This window comes from Patagioenas fasciata, chromosome 16 (assembly GCF_037038585.1).
Source record: "Patagioenas fasciata isolate bPatFas1 chromosome 16, bPatFas1.hap1, whole genome shotgun sequence".
NCBI lineage: Eukaryota > Metazoa > Chordata > Aves > Columbiformes > Columbidae > Patagioenas > Patagioenas fasciata.
In genome coordinates this window covers 7,498,357-7,518,981 of record NC_092535.1, presented here as the reverse complement: position 1 = coordinate 7,518,981, position 20,625 = coordinate 7,498,357, and the positions used below count along the sequence as shown (strand labels likewise).

General features: G+C 44.4%; 1 protein-coding gene across 2 annotated transcripts in view; it reads left to right on the top strand.

Annotated features, from left to right (window-relative positions):
- The window catches only part of COL20A1 (collagen type XX alpha 1 chain), a 48,765-nt gene extending 33,533 nt beyond the window's left edge, over positions 1 to 15,232 (top strand). For both annotated transcript variants that reach the window (XM_071815703.1, XM_065849516.2), the window contains 15 exons: positions 457 to 615; positions 2,431 to 2,508; positions 3,142 to 3,228; positions 5,493 to 5,546; positions 6,476 to 6,571; positions 7,069 to 7,122; positions 7,475 to 7,528; positions 7,782 to 7,835; positions 9,229 to 9,300; positions 9,987 to 10,022; positions 11,246 to 11,312; positions 11,867 to 12,055; positions 13,343 to 13,420; positions 14,201 to 14,356; positions 14,859 to 15,232. In XM_071815703.1, coding sequence (XP_071671804.1) covers positions 457 to 615; positions 2,431 to 2,508; positions 3,142 to 3,228; positions 5,493 to 5,546; positions 6,476 to 6,571; positions 7,069 to 7,122; positions 7,475 to 7,528; positions 7,782 to 7,835; positions 9,229 to 9,300; positions 9,987 to 10,022; positions 11,246 to 11,312; positions 11,867 to 12,055; positions 13,343 to 13,420; positions 14,201 to 14,356; positions 14,859 to 14,872 — 1,248 coding nt within the window. In that variant the 3' untranslated portion in view covers positions 14,873 to 15,232. The remainder of the gene's footprint in view (positions 1 to 456; positions 616 to 2,430; positions 2,509 to 3,141; positions 3,229 to 5,492; positions 5,547 to 6,475; positions 6,572 to 7,068; positions 7,123 to 7,474; positions 7,529 to 7,781; positions 7,836 to 9,228; positions 9,301 to 9,986; positions 10,023 to 11,245; positions 11,313 to 11,866; positions 12,056 to 13,342; positions 13,421 to 14,200; positions 14,357 to 14,858) is intronic.
- The last annotated feature ends 5,393 nt before the right edge of the window (positions 15,233 to 20,625 follow it).

Here is a 20,625-nt window from a genome sequence, read left to right as displayed (position 1 = left end):
TCAATTTGGGATTTTGGTGACTATTTAGTACTGGAAAGAAGGAAAAAAAAATCTAACCTTATGAGAAAGTCACCTTATCCTCAGGGTTTTTTTGGGCATTTATGTCCTCAGAGCAAACGTATTCCACCCAAATGAGCAATGAGGACTTTATATCAGTATCTGTAGGCAATTTCATTATTCAGCTGGTTCTGAAAACTGAATTATTTAATACTACTACTCCAGCAAGGCTTCTCCCAAGGAGAGGTGAGGGGAAGATCAGGGAAAAGTACAATGTTGTGCAGCAGACACGGCGCATGCTGAAACTTATTCCTGAGCCCCCTTGATTCATTTGCTCATTAAAAACATACCAGTAGTAACAGCAGCAGCCTGGGAATTAGGCAGAAGGCATTATTGTCTTAAATGGTTCCCCCATCTCATCGTGGGGCTCCAACCCTCCTCTTTCCACCTGCCGCCCAGGTGCACGTGGCTGTGAGCCACTTCAAGGTCAAGCTCTACCTGGACTGTAAGAAAATAGCGGAGAAACCTCTGCACAGCCTCGGCAGCATCTCCACAGCTGGTTTCATCATGCTGGGAAAAGTGACGCGGACCAGGGGACCCAGGAGCGGGTCTGCAGCGGTGAGTCGCCCGGTGGGGGCTGTTGGAGACTTGGGGAGGCTTCGATTTGGAGCTGGCTGGGGTGGGCAGATGGAGAGGAGCGCCAGTTCGCATCATTTGAGCTCTGAAGGCCTCCCAGCAGTGCTGTGATGCACAACCGTGTCCTGATCCCACTGGTGGCTGTGGTTTTAATGAGCTTTCCCAGCGCAGGGTTTCTCCCCCTCACCTCCTACCTCTGTTCGAGGTCTGTGATCAACAGGAGTTTGTCCCTGAGGTGCCTTCAGCTCCTGCATCCCCTGGGGATGCGCAGATCCCGCACTGAGAGGCTGGAGCAGACGGGAAGGTTTGGGAATTGCTTGTGCAGGGAAAGGTTTTGTACATCAACCCCCACAGAGTGACAATGGGAAATTCTGGTGACTGAAAGCAACAGGGCTGGATGTGCCTCAGTCTCCAGTGTGTTTGGGTTTGTGTATCTCCATGCAAATTATAGGAAAATAATTTGCAGAGCCTGAAAAAGGAGAGAATAAGGGAAAGTGTGGACTCGGTGTCATGCCTTGTGACAGCCCCGTGCTCCATCCTAAGGGCAAAAACACCCATGTATGCCATCACCCAGCAGTCAGTTGCCACGCTAACTCCACAAAATGAGTGTTAAATATGTGTAGAAAATCATTCCTAACTTAAGCGAAGCTTTAACTCTTTGGCTTTGCTTTTAGATCTGTGAGACAGGGGGAAGCAGCACATCAGTTGATTTACAGCTTCCCTTGCCTCAAAGCAATGCAGTAAAAACAATGTCCCATATGCCTCCCCAACTGCAGAGAGAGAAGCAAAGGTCTGGGATACACCAGGGAAAAAGTGAACATCAGTATTGGCTGTAAGATACTGGGGTCAGCTGTACAAGAAACCAGGGGATTATAGTATTCAAGCAGTACTTATTTCCTAAATAAATTCTGTGGCAATTCAATCACAAATGTGTGGTCAACGAGGCAGGAATCTGTGCTCTCCTTATCCCCCACCACATTCTCCCTGTAGCAGCTCCACTAGACAGATCTCACAAACTAATGAACAGCTTCATGCCGTCCCTGCTCCCCTTGCCTTTCGAGCTCAGCAAAGCTTCACATTTTCCATGGCTCTGCTGCCCTTGAGAAGACAGAGTATCTCATTATCGGTTATCGTGGAACATTATTTAATTTATCTCTAAATGCCACTTGATCTACAGGGCTCATCTGTATCTGTATGCTGTATGTCACCCTCCCTGGGCTGCACAGCTTGCTCGTTGTTAAATGCACGGAGTGGAAGAAAAAAAAAAAACAAATGAGAAATGGTGCCAAGGAAAGAAAAAAAAAAATCTCTGCCTCGTTATTTTGGTTTGGCTTTGTGCAATGTGTGCTCCTTTGTTAATTAAAATGGGAAGATGTGTCGGTTGTGGAGGATGTGTTGAGAGAGACAGGTCGGGGGTTCTTGCGAGGGATCACGTCTGTCCTGGGAAATGCTGCTGCCGCCTTCGCTCTGATCTCTGTGCCCCTGAGCGGGAGCAAAGCAAAGTTTGCTTTCACATTTTGGTGATGCTGAAGCCCAATTACTGGTGTTGCAGGGCTGTAAGTAAATTGGAGAGCTCACTTTTGCTGAGATGAAGCTGCTTGTTGACCAGCTCAGCAAGACACAGAGACCTGGGGGTACTTTTCATGTTATGACTTTCACAATTATAGTTGGAACCACATGGAGGAGTCCTGTCAAATCATCACTGAAGGTTATTTTCAGCAGTTGAACATAATGAGATTTGGTGATAGACTGTGTGTGCCAATGCTATTTTCTTGTCAAACCCTCTTTTTCCTGCAGTTCCAGCTGCAGTCCCTGCAGATCGTCTGCAGCAGCGTCGGGGCAGAGGATGACAGATGCTGTGATCTCCCTGCGCTGGTAAGACAAGAGGAACCACTCTGCTCATTGACAGAAAGCTGGGGGCGATGGAACAAGCCCATGGCACTGAAGTGACACTGCAAATGATTTTGATAGACTCAAGAGGGAAACCATGTTTTTCCACCCCTCTTCTCTTGGGAATAACATCTGTGTGTTTTTTTGTGAAGTGGATAAAACTGTGTTTGCTTCAAAAGGAAAGAAAACTGCAGATGCCGGGGCCGTGTGTATCCCTCCTGTCACACACCGACCTGTGACAGCAGCTCTGACAGTCCCACGGCTTTGCTGCCACCTCAGCCCTGAGTCACAACGTCCTCCTACTTCCCCTTACAAGTTTTCCTCTCAACACAGAAAGTTGCTTTGTGGGGTGTATAAATACTTAGCAAGAAGTAAATTATATTCCAGCATATGTCATAGAAATTTCAGGCAGGACTGGTTCTTTTTTTTTTTTTTTTATTTTGGTCTAAACTTGTTATTTGACAGAAAAATAAAGCACTCTATTGTTCACAAAAATCTCTTGGTTGGGTAGAGAAAATTTCTGTGTGTCTTCAACTGAAACACTGAGAATGTTACCTGTGATCCATCCCGCTCTTGCTACACAGCTGCTCATGCCACTTTGGCTTGCTTTCGTTTCAGAGGGATGAGGAGACCTGTCCGACCTTAGCTCCTGCCTGCTCCTGTACTTCTGGCCGCCCAGGCTTGCCGGGACCTCCAGGCCCCCCTGTAAGTTCACCCTTCCATGCCGTGTATTGATTTACTGATATTGCTTCGTGTTCTTCAGGCATGTCAGGCATGAGGAGAATGCTCCTTGGCCTCCAAGAGGTTTTAGAATCATGGAATCGTTTAGATTAGAAAAGACCCTTAAGATCATTGAGCCCAACCATTAACCTAACACTACCAAGTCCTCCCTGTCCCTGAGGACCTCATCTCTGCATCTGTTCAACCCCTCCAGGGATGGTGACTCCCCCACTGCCCTGGGCAGCCTGTTCCAATGCCCGACAGCCCTTTGGGGAAGAAATTGTTCCCAAGATCCAACCGCAACCTCCCCTGGCGCAACTTGAGGCCATTTCCTCTCCTCCTGTCTCAGGTAGCTTTGATGTCCTCCTGGGCAGGGCTGAGAAGTGCCCTCGGTGTTTCAGATACTGATGAAATGGGGAGATGGGGAGTTGGCAATGGAACAGCTGCAACTGGGAACAGGCTGAGCAGGTCCTGGTGCCACATTAATCCTCTTAGGAGAGGAGGACGGGTCATCCTTGGTGCCTACTGAGATTCCATGGATTGGAGGCTCTGAAGCTCTTTGCAAATGAAAAAAAAAAAAAAAAAACACAAAAAAAAATGGTTTCTCTGTTAAGTAGGAGCCTTCTAAGTGTCTGTGTGGGTGGGCAGTATAAAGAGAAATGGGAGATGTTGCAATAGTGTCTCCAAAGCTCTCTGCAGTGAATGTGACTTGCAAGAAAACCCTGAAGAAAATAGGGGGAGGGGGGAAATGATAACAGTGATAACAGTCTTTTGCTCTATCCATTATGAATGCAGGACAGTCACCATGGGCTTAAATTGCAGGAGGAAATATTCCAGTTAAACACTAGGAAACAGTTATCAAAAAAGTTTGCATTTTGGAAGTCTGGGGGAAAACTTTTATTTGCAGAAAGCAGCTGAAACATGACAACCTGTCCAGAGTGCCCCATTTCAACCACTACAGGTGCTTTTCTCCTAAAAAATAACCATTAAGAAGCCATTTGCCTCCTTTCTCAAGTGGAAAGGTCTCAGATCACCCCTCACATTACTGTGATTTAACTGTGAATTCAGTTCCACACTTTGCAAGGAACAGCATCTCATTGCAGAGTAATTACATGCTCATTCCAGTGGAAGTTTAATTACACAGCACACTTGACTATCACATTTTGCTTCAATATCCTAAGTGCATAATTACCAGCTTGCATGGCCCTGTGGTTTAAACATCTCTGCAGTACACCACTTTAAAGAGCAGGACTCTTCTAAGCATTAGAGAAAATACGGTTTTGACACACAACCTTATTCTCACACCACTAAACCCTTGGTAATTTGCTGCTGTTACAAGAGCACTCATTGCTAATTTTAAAACTCCAGTTAGCAGGACTATGTCCCATCTTGTTTTTATCGCTGTTCCTAATGTTTTTGACCAGGTCCAACTGATTTCTGAAATGAGCTTCTGGGTGTTTCTGAAAGCACCTTTCCCGAAGATCCCTGCCTGTGCTGCTTAAACAAATCCTTTATTTTTTTTTTTTTTTTTTAGGTTGCAAAATAGAAACTTTCAGATTAAGATGTCAAAAGTTCAGACGATACTGGTTCATGCCAGAAGATTGGTTTCTTTTCTCTGTCCAGCAGTTACACAGCTGCAGAGCTAAGCCAGGTGTCCCCAGAGCTGATCATTGTCCCCAATCTCAGCATGTGTCTGTTCTCTTGGGATGAGATTATAAAAACCAACATAGACCCAAAGGGTTGTAGACATGACCTCCTCCTTATTTTTTTTTTTTTTTTAATCTTCAGTGCATTCCCATGTCCATATGTGACTTCTTTTCAACTCGTTATCTCAGCACAGATTTGCTGGGAATGCCAGAGAGAGGAGGTTGAACCTTCCTCCATCCCTGCTGGTGGTGAGAGCAGTGTCCCCACCACCTGTCACGAGGGGCTCTCCTCTCTCTCCTCTCTCTCCTCTCTCTCCTCTCTCTCCTCTCTCTCCTCTCTCTCCTCTCTCTCCTCTCTCTCCTCTCTCTCCTCTCTCTCCTCTCTCTCCTCTCTCTCCTCTCTCTCCTCTCTCTCCTCTTGTCCACATTTGCTGGACAATTTGATTAATTTTCTTCCTGTGTCCATTTGCTATGAGCATTCTAGGGCAGGAAACATCTTTCACTCTGTGCACAAAGTGCACCAACTTCTGTGCCCCGAGCACCTGGTTGCTCTGCAGTGAAAATGATGGTATTCCTAATGGCAGCTTTGTGTCCCGCTGGCAGGGCAGCCCTGGGAGGAGAGGACCGCAAGGCGAGCAGGGAGAGCCAGGGCCCAAGGTGAGTCCTGCTGGTTTTGTTTGCTTCAGGATGTGTCGGAGGATGATGCTGGAGTGCAGAATCCTCTGCTAGTGCAGCTGGATGTGTTCAGTCCTGGTCTGAGCTGGACTTCTTAAGCCAGGGACCATCTCATTGCACCAAACAGATCTTAAGAACTGATGCCTTGAGGAGGATGGGAGCACTTATTACTAATTAAATGCTCAGTGGGGCTTTGGAAATTGGGATGATGGACCTGATTGTGCTGAACAAATGCAATGTACATGGTCAGCAATGTTCTCTGAAAACAGCCTTGATGACAAATGGTCAGTCTTTGTGCTAGACTTGTTCTGGCTGCCAAGCATCCAAACTGGACAGATATTGGTTCTGCTGTGGGATAGAAAAAACACTAAGCCTTCAGAAAATCCATGAGGTGAGCACAGGGAACAGCTGGGTCTGAATCCCCAAACCCTGGGGACCAGAGCGAGCCCTGTCCAAGTGTCCCCTGCTCCACTGATTGACATAGGGCAGAGCCAGATCAGACCATTGCTCCTTTTTTGGGGTAACATCTGGGAAAGCAGTGTGGTTACAGGGGAAAGATTCTGGGGAAGGCATGAGAATGGGTGCATATCTCAGCCATGGTTAAGGAACATTTCCCCTTGCTCTCTGGCCACCTTGGTTAACAGGAATGAACTGCTGCTCAGGAAGGTGAACCGTGCTTTGCCGAGCACCATCTGCAAGCTTTGCTGCTTCTGCCCATGAAAGATGCACCAAAACCTTAGACTTGAAGGCCAAAGGCAGCTGAGGTTACTAGAGATCCCCTCACTGTCCTGACTTCGTCTTGGATCCTGTAGATGGTTCATGCTGACCCAGGTCGTGCAGTGCAGCCTATGTGGAGAAAATACACTATTTACTTTCTTTCCTGATGTTTAATTTCTTGTCTTCGGCTTCAGGGTGAACCAGGCCCACCTGGACAAGTAGGGCCAGAGGGTCCTAGCGGTCAACAAGGCTCTCCAGGTTCCCAAGGAATCACTATTCAGGGTCCTGTGGTATGTGATCTCTTCCACTGCCCTTTTTATCACTCCGTCTTTGCAGTTAGAACATGTCTCAGAAATGGGTGTCTCAATAAAGCCCCCAAAATGTGATCTATGTATTTACATCATCCTTGCTAACAGCTGGGCAGCTGCACTAGAGACAGATAATGATCATTTTTTCATGCTGACGAGGCCCTGCACTTACTTCTTCTGGCAAAAGGTTTTTTGTCCAAACTCTCCCTAATGTGCCTTTAATGAAAACAGCCCAGTGGAGTATTCAGGCATTTTTCTTTGCAACAATCATTGTTGTTTGGCAAGAAGTTGAGGTGGAGGCTGCTGTGTGTGTGTCTGGGGTGGCACAAAGCCCGTGCTTGTGCTGTGGCTGCGAAGTTCCCTGTAGCACAGCAAAGAACAGGAGCAACCTGGGACACAGACGTGGAGCAGCAGGATGCTCTTTGCCTTGAAGGATGCTGCAGCGTGCCTAACTACGTGTGCTTCTTTTTTAATCCAAGGGACCACCAGGAATGAAAGGAGAAAAAGGAGACACTGGAAGTCCAGGCCTGCAGGTAATGGTAGACCATTCCTTTTAAAGGTCTCGAATATTTGCCCGATTTTTTTCTCAGTAATTATTTTAAGCAAGATTAAAAAGCCATAGAGTTGCTGTTATCTACTAGGAAACTATTTTTTGTTTTGGAATGTCATGACTTTCCAAAGGGAAACTGAGCCAGTTGGTGCAAGAAATATAGACCTATTTGGAAGCTAGGTATAACAGAGTTAAAGGTGAGGTAACAGTGATGGCTCTGTTTAATGGATAACACTGTTTCTTCTTCCATTTTTTTTTCTTATGTCCCACGTTACAATATGAATTAGGGCAATGATAATTAGATGCCAACTTTACGCAGCAATTCTGTTTTACAGGGCATTCCTGGTGTGCAGGGAGCTCCCGGCAGGGATGGTCTTCAAGGTGCAAAGGTAAAGTTCCTCAACTCTGAGTTTTCATGCATGGATGCCTAAAATTCTGCTGTGAGTGTACCAGTAGAGACCCAAAACATCCAGCTCTCCTAATCTGGAGGGACTGGGGGAAAATGTCATCTCAGGTTTGTCCAAATTTGAGCAGGTGCCCCTCCTTATTGCCTAATTGGCAGACACATGGCAAAACCACCTCAGTGTGTACTAGATCTCTTTGAATCTTCTTTTTAATGAATGTCTGGATTTGGCTTTGCAGGGGGTGAGGGGACTCGAAGGCACTGCTGGGCCCCCAGGACCTCCTGGGCCAAGGGTGAGTGCTCACCATGAGTGATGACATCCACATCTCTTCCTCAGCAGGGGCTTGTGGTTTCTCCTGACCAGTCATCACCCAGAGGTGTCAGGGCAAAACCCCTTCTTGGGTTATCATGGGTGGGTACCTGGCACATTGGGCAGATGTCCACATTCTCTGCCACTGTCAGTGCAAGAAGAAAACCTTGGCTTCTTCTGACAAGTCCTAGGGAAGTTTTGACCCAGTGAGGAGATGCTTGATTTTCTATTGAGGTAAATGGGCTTGTTAGACTGAAATCAGAAGGAGCTGGAGGATGCAGGCAGGTGTGAGAGGTTTCCCCCAAGACCATCTCCAACAACTGCTGCCAGGATCACATGCAGATAAGTGTATTTGCACTTTGTTGTGCCCAGGATAACAGAACTTTAAGATCTGTTGATTTACAGAACAAAATTTGGTTTTAGATGATGTGTGGTGGGCCTGATATTTACTGATTCTCACTGCTGAACTATAAGGAATATGGCAGTCCTGAATAGGGTAAAATGGAGTTTGCTCAGTGCTGGTTTTGCATTAGACTCCACAGTAGTTGTGGTGAAATCAGGTATTTATGGGAGCTAAGGTTGAACTCGGCTTGGAATTTGGACTTGCTCATCCTGAGAAGATGCAGACCCCACAGGCTTGAACCTCAGCTTTCTAAATGCAAAGAAGGTGCTGTAGCCTTCAGAGCAGGCTCTGAAAGCCATTCTAATGCCACCTTGAAAATTTCTTTCATTTTCCACTGATCAGAAGAGCTGTTAAAATCTATCATGATTAAATGTAATAGCTGGAAAATTAGAAAAGAAAGTATTTCTACTGGTCGTTTTCGGCTTTTTTCTTTCTTCCCTTTGTGGCACCAAAGGGCAGAGAAATGTCACAAAGAGGAGATGACCAAAGAAGCCACTTCATACTCTCTAAGCTGCGCTCACTGTTGTAAAGTATTGGAGGCAAACACAGATCTTAAGGGGAAAAAATGAAATAAAATAACCAAACCCCAACAACATGGTATTAGCAAGCTGAAGAAAGGGTTATGCTCTAGGCTATGTCTAATTCTGAATATATAATGAAGAATCTAAAGCCTGTAGAGTAAAAAACACACTGTGGTTTGTTGGCAAATCTGAGCTTTGCTGGCTTGACTGTAATTGAGACAGTAATGGGAAATGATGTGAAGATGACTCAGATGTGATACACTCTTAGCATTGGACTCATGGCTGGATGAGGTTCTGACATCCGTTTTCAGGCTCCAGTGTCCTTGCTGGAGCCCTCTAAACTTAGAGTGCTGGTGCCCCTGGAGCTGCAGGGAGATGTGAGCCTCCAACAGAAAAAGAACAAAGTTGAGAAGGAACTGGAATTTCATCTGTGTTGTAATTGATGTCTGCAGGGTTTCCAAGGGGTGACAGGCTCCCGAGGCAGCAGTGGAGAGAAGGGACCTCCGGGTGACGTTGGGCCAACAGTAAGTTCCTGCTTTGGGGTCTCAAAGAAGGCAAAGACATGAAATAAATGAGTGGAAGCCAACTGTTCCCACAGCAGCTCTCCCTCAGAGTCTAAAGAACAGTTTTAATTTGCACTCCTCCTTCTTGAGGAGATGTCTGGATATGTAAATCCCAGGCTACATAACTGTTGATAAAGCATTTAACAAATCCCACCTCCCTTTGCTCTCTGTAGATTTACAGGCTACACAAAACCCAACATCCAGAGAAATTTCTGGTGTCAGATTCTAGAATAAAGCAAGAGAGTCAGTCCTGAGCTGGAGCAGCCAGCACTGGGCTTGGAGGAGCAGCCGCAGGTCCAGATCTCACAGTTATTTCTACTTCTCAGATATTAGAAACCACCTGCTGCGTTGGGAGATCTGTTCTAAGATTGTGCCTGAGGAATTTCTGCAGCCCTGTTGATGGTGCTTTGTGCCACTGCTCCAGCTGCTGCTTTACTATTCTTTTTGTTAAGAAACAAACCAAAATATTCCTATGAGCTTGAAGTTCTTCTAGTCCCTGCCGTGAGGTCATGGAAATGATGAGAGTGTGCGAAACAAACTTCATGCTCCGTGTATGTTCCACCATGTTCCACATCCCCATTGATTTTCTTGTTTTCTTCTGCTCTTCCTTTCCTTAGACATTAATTTTTCCTTTTCTTTCCTTGTAGGGGCTGCCGGGTCCAAAAGGAGAAAGAGGAGAGAAAGTGAGTTTTTGTGGTGCTGGGCAACACCAGTAAAGTGCTCTGCAGGCTGTGCTGAATAACTTCATGTACCTTCAGCTTGTTACCTTTCCACCGGCATTGAAAGTGCTGGTTGGATATTACTAATCCTGCAGCAATCAGGAACTTTTAGTAGTAGATTAATGAAGAAGAAATGCCAACTGCAAATTCATTCTTTGCTGAGAAGGAAAAACCGAAAACACTTGACTGAGTTGCTCTTTTTTTAATGTATTACATAAGAGGACACTCATTTGTAATAACCCTCTGGCGTGGCCCAGCATGGTCAGGAGATCAGGAGACCCTTTCAAGGTTATTTTATTGTGAGAGGAAGTTCTTTCCACCCTGACTTTTGGTTAAAAAGAAATCCCGTGTCTCTCTAGAAGTCTGAGTTTCTTTGCCAAGACCGACTTACGTGAATTAGGCTTCAGAGAGGAGTGAGCTGCTTTTGATGGGCTGCATTTGTCTCAATGCTTCAGTATTAGAATTTTTAACACTACTCTCCTTCCATTCCCACCAGATTTTCCTTTTCCACACTTTTTTGTTTGTTTTTTCTTGCAGTGAACATTCCTTTTCACCTCCCTTGGGAGTTGTGCCAAACTATCATTTAAGTCTGGATAATCCAGCCAGACGTGTATTTTATGAATCTTTTCAAAAGTATAGAGTCTGTTATGAATTTTCACATATAGAGTCAGTGTTTATTTATAAACAGCTTTTTGCATTTTTATCACTTTTCCCTACTTACTAAAACTTTCTAAAGAACCCCTCAGATACAATTTAATCAGAACACACTAACGGTAAGAATCAATATTCATGAAAGATTTAGACAAAGATAGGAAATTGTAATATCTGATCATGTTAAATGTTTTACATATCACAGAACATTGACTTATAGACGTAGCATCTCTCTTGATAGAATTTGAGAGTGAAATTTACTCACCTTCTTTTGGTAGCTTTGGTAATTATTGAGATTCAGTCTGGGCTTTTGATGTGCAAGAGACAAGCAATTATTGATGCTTCCCAATTTCAATGTTATGGCTTCAGAGCTTTGTGATAAATAAATAAAGCTGAATTTCATGGTAATTAACATCTTTGAAACTCAAGGGGACAAAAAGAGTGGGCAGAAAGCTATTGTGCATTATGATATTGATAATTTTAAAAGATATTAACATTTATTTTATTTCTTTTTAATTGAAAAATAATCACTTTAGGGGGAACCACAGTCCTTGGCCACGATTTACCAGCTTGTTACCCAGGCTTGTGAGCGAATGATCCAGAGTGAGTATAACCAGCCCAGCTCCCCTGTGTGTTGATGTCTCTCATGAACAAAACCAGAGGGGTGACAACAGGAGGATGTGGTGACCCATGGAGCTCCTGCTGAGCACCATGCGTAGCAAACGTCCCATCGCAGGTTCCCTGTGGCTATACTGGGCGGCATTTGCACAGAATATTTGTGAAAGATTTCTTTGCAAAGTGCCAGAGGGTTTTCCTAAGACTCTTGTATTTCTCAAATAGAAAAACTTGGAACTCATTAGAAATAAATTATTCTTTCGGTGATTTGTGCTGATCTCTCTTGAGGCACAAGGCATTTCTGGTAAAGCTCCTGTGCTGTGGTGCATGACGAGGAGCAGCAGTTTGCCCAAGGTCAGGCAGCAAAGTCATGACTCAACTGCCCATCATCATCTTCAGCTTTGGGCTTTCTCAGTTTGGAGCGACTGCTCTTTAGCACTAGCTGATACTTTTAGGAATCGTTTTAGACAACATCCTCTGATTTGCCTCTTTTCTGAATTTCCCAGCCAAGGAAACATTCATTTTATGTCTTCCCCTCTCAGCTCATGTGTTGAAATTTGACTCGTTCATTCATGAACACGCAAGGAAGCCAGTTCCTGTTTGGGATGAAAGGTTAAAACCAGGAGAACCAGGACCACCAGGTCCTCCAGGTCCCCCTGGGAACAACGGAGAAAGAGGAGAAAACGGTGTCCCTGGGCAGCCAGGCAAAGATGGGTATCCTGGAGAAAGAGGTATGGACAGAAGCATTCATAAGCATTTTTTATTATAACTTTGATAATTAAACATTTTAGTGCTTCATACAATGCTGTAAAGATAACCTGTGATATTATCTCATTTGATTGCTATTTTTCTTTTAGATTTCTCTCTCCTAGGAAGGGTAACACAAGTCAGATAGCTCAAACAATAAGGAAAAAGATCCTGCGCACTCTTTTGGCAAGCTCTGCTTTGGAAGGAAGGCCAGCTTGTAGATTTTGGGGGATGGAGAGTTTGATTTTAGAGGACAGGAGGCTTTTCCCACAGAAAGGCAAAAGAAACAGTCATTGGGCTGAACACATGGCGGTGGAAAGGATGAACTCTGGGTAGAAATGACAAGTCTTGGAAAACACTGAAGGAAGGCATGAGGCTACTGAAGTAATATTGAGAGTGGAAGTAGGTTTCTGGAGCAGTAGTTCCAACAACAAAAGCGTCACACATGATTAAAGAAACAGATTAATATAATCTCAGAAAGTGGCACCCACTATTGCACGTGAATGAGTGAATAGTTGGAAGATGTTTTGTTTGGATTCGCAGATAACATTTGTCAGTGGCTCAAGTAATTTTCAAATTAAATGAAAATCATTGGTTTCAGTGGTGCCCTCATGCCTCTAAGTAACTAGAGACTTCTGATAACTGCCTGCTCTGGCATTATTCTGTTTTAGCTGCTATATGCAGAGCTTGTAAAAATGTCATTTAAGAGAAAAGGAGAGTAACAAGGTGCAGGTGTTTCCAGCCTGTTGAGCAAGGAGATGAGAGAAGATGGATCTCACTGGAAAAAACTGCCTTAAGGACACTGCTAATCAAAGTATTTTCATCTTAAAAATATGAAAAATGCTATTTTGTCAAAATGCACCTTTTTCACTAAGATGTAGTGGTTTCATGAGCAATTTCATGTGAAAATATCACTTCTGACTTAGCAGCAACTGGTGGAAGAGATGGTTCAGCTTTGTGGTTTGTCTGATCCATGGGGAGAGCGTGGGAGTGGACCTCATGCTCAGGCCGGTGCACTAATTCTAGCACTATGAATTTCTCTGTGAAAAATCTCCATTTGCAAATCAGTGCTGGTTGGAGCCCTGTCAGTCATGGGCAACTGGCCACTTGAAAAAAGAGAGTGGGTCCCCAGATAGAATTTGAAGAAATGGATGATTTCTCTGTGTTGCCAAAGGCTGTGACTCCAACATCTAAAGAGTCTGAAGGGAGCCTTAATTGGGGGTGAACCACAGAATGCAGTGAAGTGACACTTACCTCTTGTCTATGATTAGGTGTCCCAGGGCCCAAAGGAGAAAAAGGGATGCCTGGAGACAGCGAGGAAGGGACCCCAGGACCCAGAGGCAGAACAGGTAGAGTGAATACCACCTCTTTGTATTGACCCAGTGGGTCACCAGCTCACCAGCTCCCAGATTCAAAGACTCGTTCAGCCTTAGGACCACTGTGGTGGGACAGCCTGACCTTCCCACCGCAGCAGGGTCAGCAGCATCCCTGATGGTTCCACCCCAAGAGATTGCTCCTGGTCATCTCCTCCCTCTGGTACCCATTCCCAGGTAGTGATGTGTCCTGAGGACTTGAGGCACATCCAAGCAGTTTTAGTTTTGCTGCCTTTTTGCATGCAAACCTGGATGCTCAGGGGATAGAAACTCTTTGAAAATTCAGCTGGTGAAACACAAGGGTTTTAGAGGAATCTGTTAGGATTTGGTGTATTTCTCCATCCTGATCCAGTCACTTGAAATTAGTGGGAGTTTTGCCATTGATGTAACAAACTATCAAGGGAATGCAGTTAAACATATTCAGCTGTATTTAAACTTTTATAGTGGAGATGTCAAGACACAAAAAACAATGAGATGGATCCTGGCGTTAAGGTGATTTTGCATTGACACACAGGTGGACTTTGCATTCGTATAACCAGGCTCCATTTTTAGCCAAGGTGGGTACCCTTAAAGTCAAGAATAACACCTCTAGTTACTGAGATTCAGAAGATTTTTTTCTGACTGTCCGGTCTAATTCTTCCACTAAACTGAGGAAACAATACTCAGAAAATTAACCAGCACGTAGGAGGAAATACAGAAGCTGTATTACACTGGAGCAGCCAAGTGCTATGACTTACTGTGCTTCTCCTTCTTCAGGCCCACCAGGAGAAGTTGTGCTGGGGAAGCCAGGTCCAAAGGGTTATCCTGGGAACGCTGGTCCTCAAGGTTTTCCAGGTCTCAGAGGGCAGCCTGGGCAACCTGGATATCCAGGGGGTTGTGATATCTCTGGATGTTACGGGGCAGATAGAAGAGGTGAGTCCTGACTTTCTCAGTGCAAAACTTATGATTTTAGGACAGTTTACTTCTGGTTACTTCTCTTCAGCTGGAAGAGACCTCTGTTCATCCTTCAGGCACTGCCAGTCCTGCCAGAGCCTCCTTTGCAGAGCAATTAAGGTGATTCACGTGCAATTCATATGGCTATAAGCCAGTTCAATTGACTGCTCCTCAGCGATCCTTCATAGATTAACACCAAACTGCAGCAGTAATCGAGCAACCAGAATGATCATGGGGGTATTTTTCAGTTCTTAATGTCCCTGGCAATGTTTCCATGGTGGGCAGAGAGGAATAGTATCTCAGTCCCTACACATACATTTCATGGAGGCTCAATTGTGCTAAGTCCTGGGAAATTAAGAAAATCACTGTCACCGAACAGAAGATTTACAAGGGAAAAGAATTAATGTTATACTGCTCTTTCTCAGTGCTTGACACTGATTTATTCATTTTCTCAGTGCCCTCATCTCCTTTCCACACACAGATTTCATCCCCTGATGCGATGGCTGCTGCAGAGGCAGCTGAAGATGTTGCTTTGCCTGGAAATCTCTGGATGAAAACTTCACACACTCCAAGAGAAGCAGTAACCTGAACAGTAAATGTGTTGTTTGTGCTTTTTTTAATGTCCCATCATTTCTATATGGACAAGTAAACCGAACACTAAAGCCAGCAAAGCAGCCTGCATTCAAATGAGTCATCTGTCTGGTTTTCAGCCTTGGACAACTGCAGTGTTCAAACTGGATTGTATGTCCTGCAGCAAGACAAAGACACAGTCAGGGGTGCAGGCTGATGGACTTGTAAGAAAAAGAAATAGTGTATTGAAATGCTCAGAAATAACAGATATTATTTGCCCATTTATCTGCTTGTGGTTTCTTTTTGTCACTTGTTATTCTGGGTCCCCAGCACAGAGAAAAAACAGCACTTCATGCCCAAAGATGCAAATCCACTGGAGCAAAACTGTGTTTTCGGTTGATTGAAAAGGTAACAATGTCTAGCACCGTTTTGACTGTTTCTGCTTTTGGCAAAACGCTGATGGCTTCTTTGCAGGGGTGTTATGTACACAAGCACTGCAGACAGCGTGACAGCCTTCCCGTGATGTGACAAACCCCACCGTGATGTGACAAACTCCTCCATTTGGCCTCATTCTCTGGGGCTTCGTATCTGTCGCGCAAAGCCTTAGATCAGACTGAGCCCAGCCGTGTATCGAGAACTGGAGATTAACCCACTGGCCTTTTCCATCTCTCCCTCCTGCAGTCTGAGTAGCTACTTTACATTTTATCAAGCAGAATATTGAATGAGTATGACTTTAATCTATATTGGAGGAAATTGTCATGTTACACCCTTTTCCTTGAGCCATAGTCTAACACGTATCCACAACAAACCATACAGATACTGATAAAAATGCACAAATGTAGCCGCTTTACAATTGCTACTTTAGGCAATGTTCAGTCATACTCCTTGTAAACCAACCTTGCTTCACGAACATTTCTTTCTGAACTGATTAAAACCTGGAACAACAAAATATTTTGATTTTTGCAAAACTGGAATGAAGCAGAAAAGTATTAGCACAGATTTTTTCCAAAGATGCTAAGAGGCAAAAATAACGGAGCTTGGTGCATATTCCTGTGCACTTAGTTTGGATGTGCAGTTTCTGCAACTACGTGCAGGCTGATATCTGGGTATTCATGTGGCTGTAGCCAACCTTTGGAAACCTAAATACATCCACATTTAGGAACAAGGTTGTCATATAAATACCAAAGAGAGAGAAGTTCAGGAAATTAGGTTGCTCAGGCACAGAATACAGATACTATTTCTTCTTGTCATTATGGAAAAATACTGTAGAATTAACAACTTTTGCTAGAGGAACACTTAAACATATCAGAATTGCATGGGAGCCATTATTGTATGGCACTTATTACTGCATCCTGTAAATACTTAAAGTAGTCTTTGGCTTAATATATATTCATTTTCCAGAAACTCCCAAGAATTAATGTTTTCAGCATGACATACATTCCCTTTGGAAAATGTAGGAAAATGCATAGAAATAGCACACTGATAGAAATAACATTTCTGTTCACTTTGGAGCTTTCCAGAGTTGCCCTGACATATAAAATAGAAATCTTTCTAGCTGAGGTGAAGTGTTGCCACAGACAAAGCTCCAGCCAGAAGAAAAAGAAGAGAGCAGAGGAGCTGAAATACACAGCACATTTGGAACACGGCGTTTGGAAGAGATGCAGCCATCAGGATCGACACACTGCCAATCTGTTGGGGAGATGTAGACGGTCCCATTTATACAGGTAAAAGAGATTTTGATCTGTTTTTTCCTATAAAACCCAGTACCTGTGGCAGGTGCAAAGCAGGAAAGATAAGGAGGTAAAAGGGGTGCCTGCACAGCAGAACCTAAAATTGTTCCCATGAAACGCTGACAAACTGGGGAAGGTAAGAGTTCAACATGGGACGTCGTGCATTTTGTGGGTAACTCTGTTTCCTTCCCGATTTAAATCAGTGCAACCAAATTCCCAGTTGTGAATTTGCTGCTCTGCTCAAATCCGGCAAGTGCAGGCGGTTTGAGACAAAGCTCCTTTATTTTTCTTTATCAACTCTTTTTGGAAGTTACTAACATCACCTCGCTACCTGCCTTGGGATTTAATCTGTTTGGTAGAATTTCAAGTGACATTTGCTTTTGTCTGATGATTTCAGATGAAACATGAAGGGTCAGACTTTTTAACAAAATTGGGTCCCAGAAGGGCTATTGATTAAGGGACAGACAACCTGCACAAACAACTTGTCTATTTATGTTCCTAAACTTTGTCCCATGGGTGGTTTTATGTACTTGAAATCACGGATATTTAGTCCATCCTGTATCACAGAACACATGTGCAAGTGTGTGTAACCCAGGCCCTTGAAGCCAAGGAGCATTTCTACTGAAAGATTTTAGGCACTGAGAGTCTCCTCATCCAGTAATGAACATTGCATTCTATTAATCAGCAAGGATAAGATTTCAGTGGTTGGAAACACACAGCAGCCCTAAAGGCGGAGGTGCAGGAAGGCTCGGGAGACCCTGCCCAGCCCAAATTGCGGTTCCCTTTTCTATCAGTGGCTACAAAACCCAGCCATTTGTGAATATTAATATCCCATGCTCTATGCTGAACGCAACCTGTTGCTTTCCCTCTTGTGGTGTTCTTTAGCACACTTTGTACTTTTCTGTCCCGATCTATAATTTTTAATGTTAACTGTAAAGAAAAACAGTGCCATTTGCTAGCAATGCACTTTACAAAATTCTCTTTCAGATCTTTCCTTAGCAGGGACTTTGTTCTCAAAGCTTTAATCACTACAAATAGAAGTTTGGATATTAGCTTTTCTGGATTTAAACCTGTTTTCTGGATAAACCTGGATTAACCTCAGTGCATAAATTTAATATGTCCTTGTGAAATCCCACAAGTTCCTGTCGTGTCTTCACCTTTGCAGACTAATGCCTGTTTACCTCCCCTTCTGTTCAGTCATTATTAAAATCCTTTGCCCTGATTTGCTTATTCTTATTACTATCCTTAAGTAATCTGTGGCAGAGAGACTTTCTTTCCCACACAGTGTGAAGCATGACATCATATCCTTAACTTTTTTAAAGCTTCTATCCTCCAGTCCTTAAATTGCAATAAATTTGGATTTTTATCCCTGCTGCAGACTTTGGCCCACCTGGTGCAGCTGGATTCTGGCAGAGGCTGAGGACATTCCAGGGACAGATTTTCCTGCTACAAGCATTGTTTTAAGGTATTTAGTCGGTCTCAGGGATAAGATACAATAAGTACAGAGGACTAAGCAGCAACACTACTAACAAGCTGGTTTGAAAAAGCTTTTTCCGGAGCTCAACTGCTTGTATTGACCAGATTTAAAGGGCTGGAAATGAAAAATACATCCTGAATGGGAGAAAATGGACATCACTGCCCACAGGGGCTATCAAGGCAGGTGGAGCTCTTATAGGGGGATTTGCCTTAGCACTGTATATGAATTTTACATCCCATACATCTTTCTGCCTATCTGTCTCTACGCAAGTGGATTTCCTCGGGTCCAGTTTCTTGATAGAGGTGGTACATGGTACGTGGATTAGCTCACTGGAGAATGAGCCTATATGGTGGAAAACAGCCCAGAAAACAGCTGGGGAAATGGGGATTACATAGATCATCCTACCAGCCAGCTGCAGATAAAATGCCCTGCGTGCCCTACGGCTGGGAAGATGACCCAGAATAAGTGAGCATTAGGGAACCAGAAAAAAGAGGATGGAGGGAAAACCAGAAAAATGGTGGTAACTGAGGTTATTGCATCCAGGTTTCTGTGGCTTTGCTCTTCTTCCATTTGTGGTTAATGGAGCTGTACTGGTGGGAAAGCCTGAAACACTATGGTGAGGATATGATCTCTGTTCCACAAGTGAAACAGAAAAGATCAGCATCTGTGTCTTATTTTGTGGTGTCTTTGGGGTCTCTGAACTCGGTTTTACACTCCCAGATCCTGAAAAATAGTTACTCTGCTCTGGGTCTCTTCCAAGGCAGGTTTATTGCTCCTCTTGTAGCCCAGTCTTGGTTCCTCACTCTTCTGTTCTTGTTTCGTTCAGTCAAGTCCTGGGAATCAATTCTGAGCCGGGAACATTGCAGACATTAACAGTCTGGCTGTGTACATTTTCCTGGAGTCTTTCATATGCTAAAAAATCTCTCTCTTTGTGTTTCATGCAGAATTATTCATTATTCTACAGTTCTAGTCTGGCTTACGTCCCAGTTTTATTCCAGTTCCTGATCATTGAATCCCATGGAGGGATAGCATCTTCCTTAACAACCAACAGGATGGAATAACCTGTCTAAGAGCGAGCAGTAGGTGTTGATTCCTATTTTCTCCTTTAGAGTTTACAAAGCAGCACATCAGAAGCAGGAGCCTAGGCTTTATTTAGACTTTAAACTGAGGAGCTATTAATGCCACATGAGAAGAAATTGATTTGCCACTGTATGAAAGATATTATGGTGTTAAAAAAACAGAGGATGCAGTGACCTGCATTATTTGAGCTTCTCCCCAAACACCAGTAACATCTTTGTAACTGGTTCCATCTGTCGCTTCTCATCTTGTCCTGCCAAACCCTGTGATCCCGCGGTGGTGTTGACTCTTCAGGGACACCACCACATCCTTAAGCACTCCTCATCACACCTGATACTTTTGATGTGCTAATGGAGAAGACCCCTGTGGCTCTTTCCTTCTCCTCCTACCAGGCAGGGCAGTTCTGCCAGGGGCTGCATTGCAGTTTTACATCCTTGCCAGACGATCCAGCTCAGGCGAAGATTTGCGATAGGCCCTTTGCTGTGAACAAAGTACAGTCTTTACCTGCCCCTACTGAATTTCCCAATAAGCCACCTTGAACATTTGGCTTTTAAATTTGTAGTTAGACCTTTATCAATTCTCCTGTCCCCCCCAAATGATTCCTTCCTGCTAAGCAGGTGCTGTACAACCCTCGTCACCTCTGGGGTCCCCAGCCCTGGTTTGCTGTGGCCATCACTTCACTGCTGCCCAAGCCCACGTTCAAGGGGAGACAGGAGCAGAGACTCAAGCTGCTGCTGAGTCTCCAGCCTCGCTTGGCAAGTGCACGTGGGTTTATTGCTAAAAATGTGCGTGCACAGCCAAGACTCCCACCTGCTCTGTTGCTGTCAGTGCTCATGGGCTCGGGAGAAGGAGGAGGTGGCAGTGAGGGCTCTGACCAACCATTGTGGGCACGGCTGCGCTGTGACGATATGATGCCCCTGACTCAGCAATGCCCAGTGTCAGAAAACATCCCACCCTCATGATTATTTTATTGGTGCACTTGAAATGAAAAAAAAAGCGCTGGAGAGGGTTAAGGCCACCTCGGTGAGCCCAGACTGTCTGCTATACTAACCATAACCTGTCCCCATGCATGGCGAACAGCCGTCAAGATGCAGACTGCAGCTGTGTTCCTACAATTATGCACTAGACCTTGAAGATGTTTGACTGTTTGTTTTCCTTTCATTGCCATAAGCAAACTCACTGACTGTGAAAAGGGATAAATTAGCATCTCCAAAGACTGAGTCTCTCTTTATTCTGAAAACAAGCAAAGCGGCAGCAGCAGCTCAGGCTCCCTCCTCCTCCCTCCCTGGCCGTGCCAGCACAGCTCTTCATGGAACTGGCCCAAGCCACAGCTACTCTACATTTCTGTGAGCTGTAGGGATTTTAAGCACTTGGCTGAGTCTGTGAACACAGAG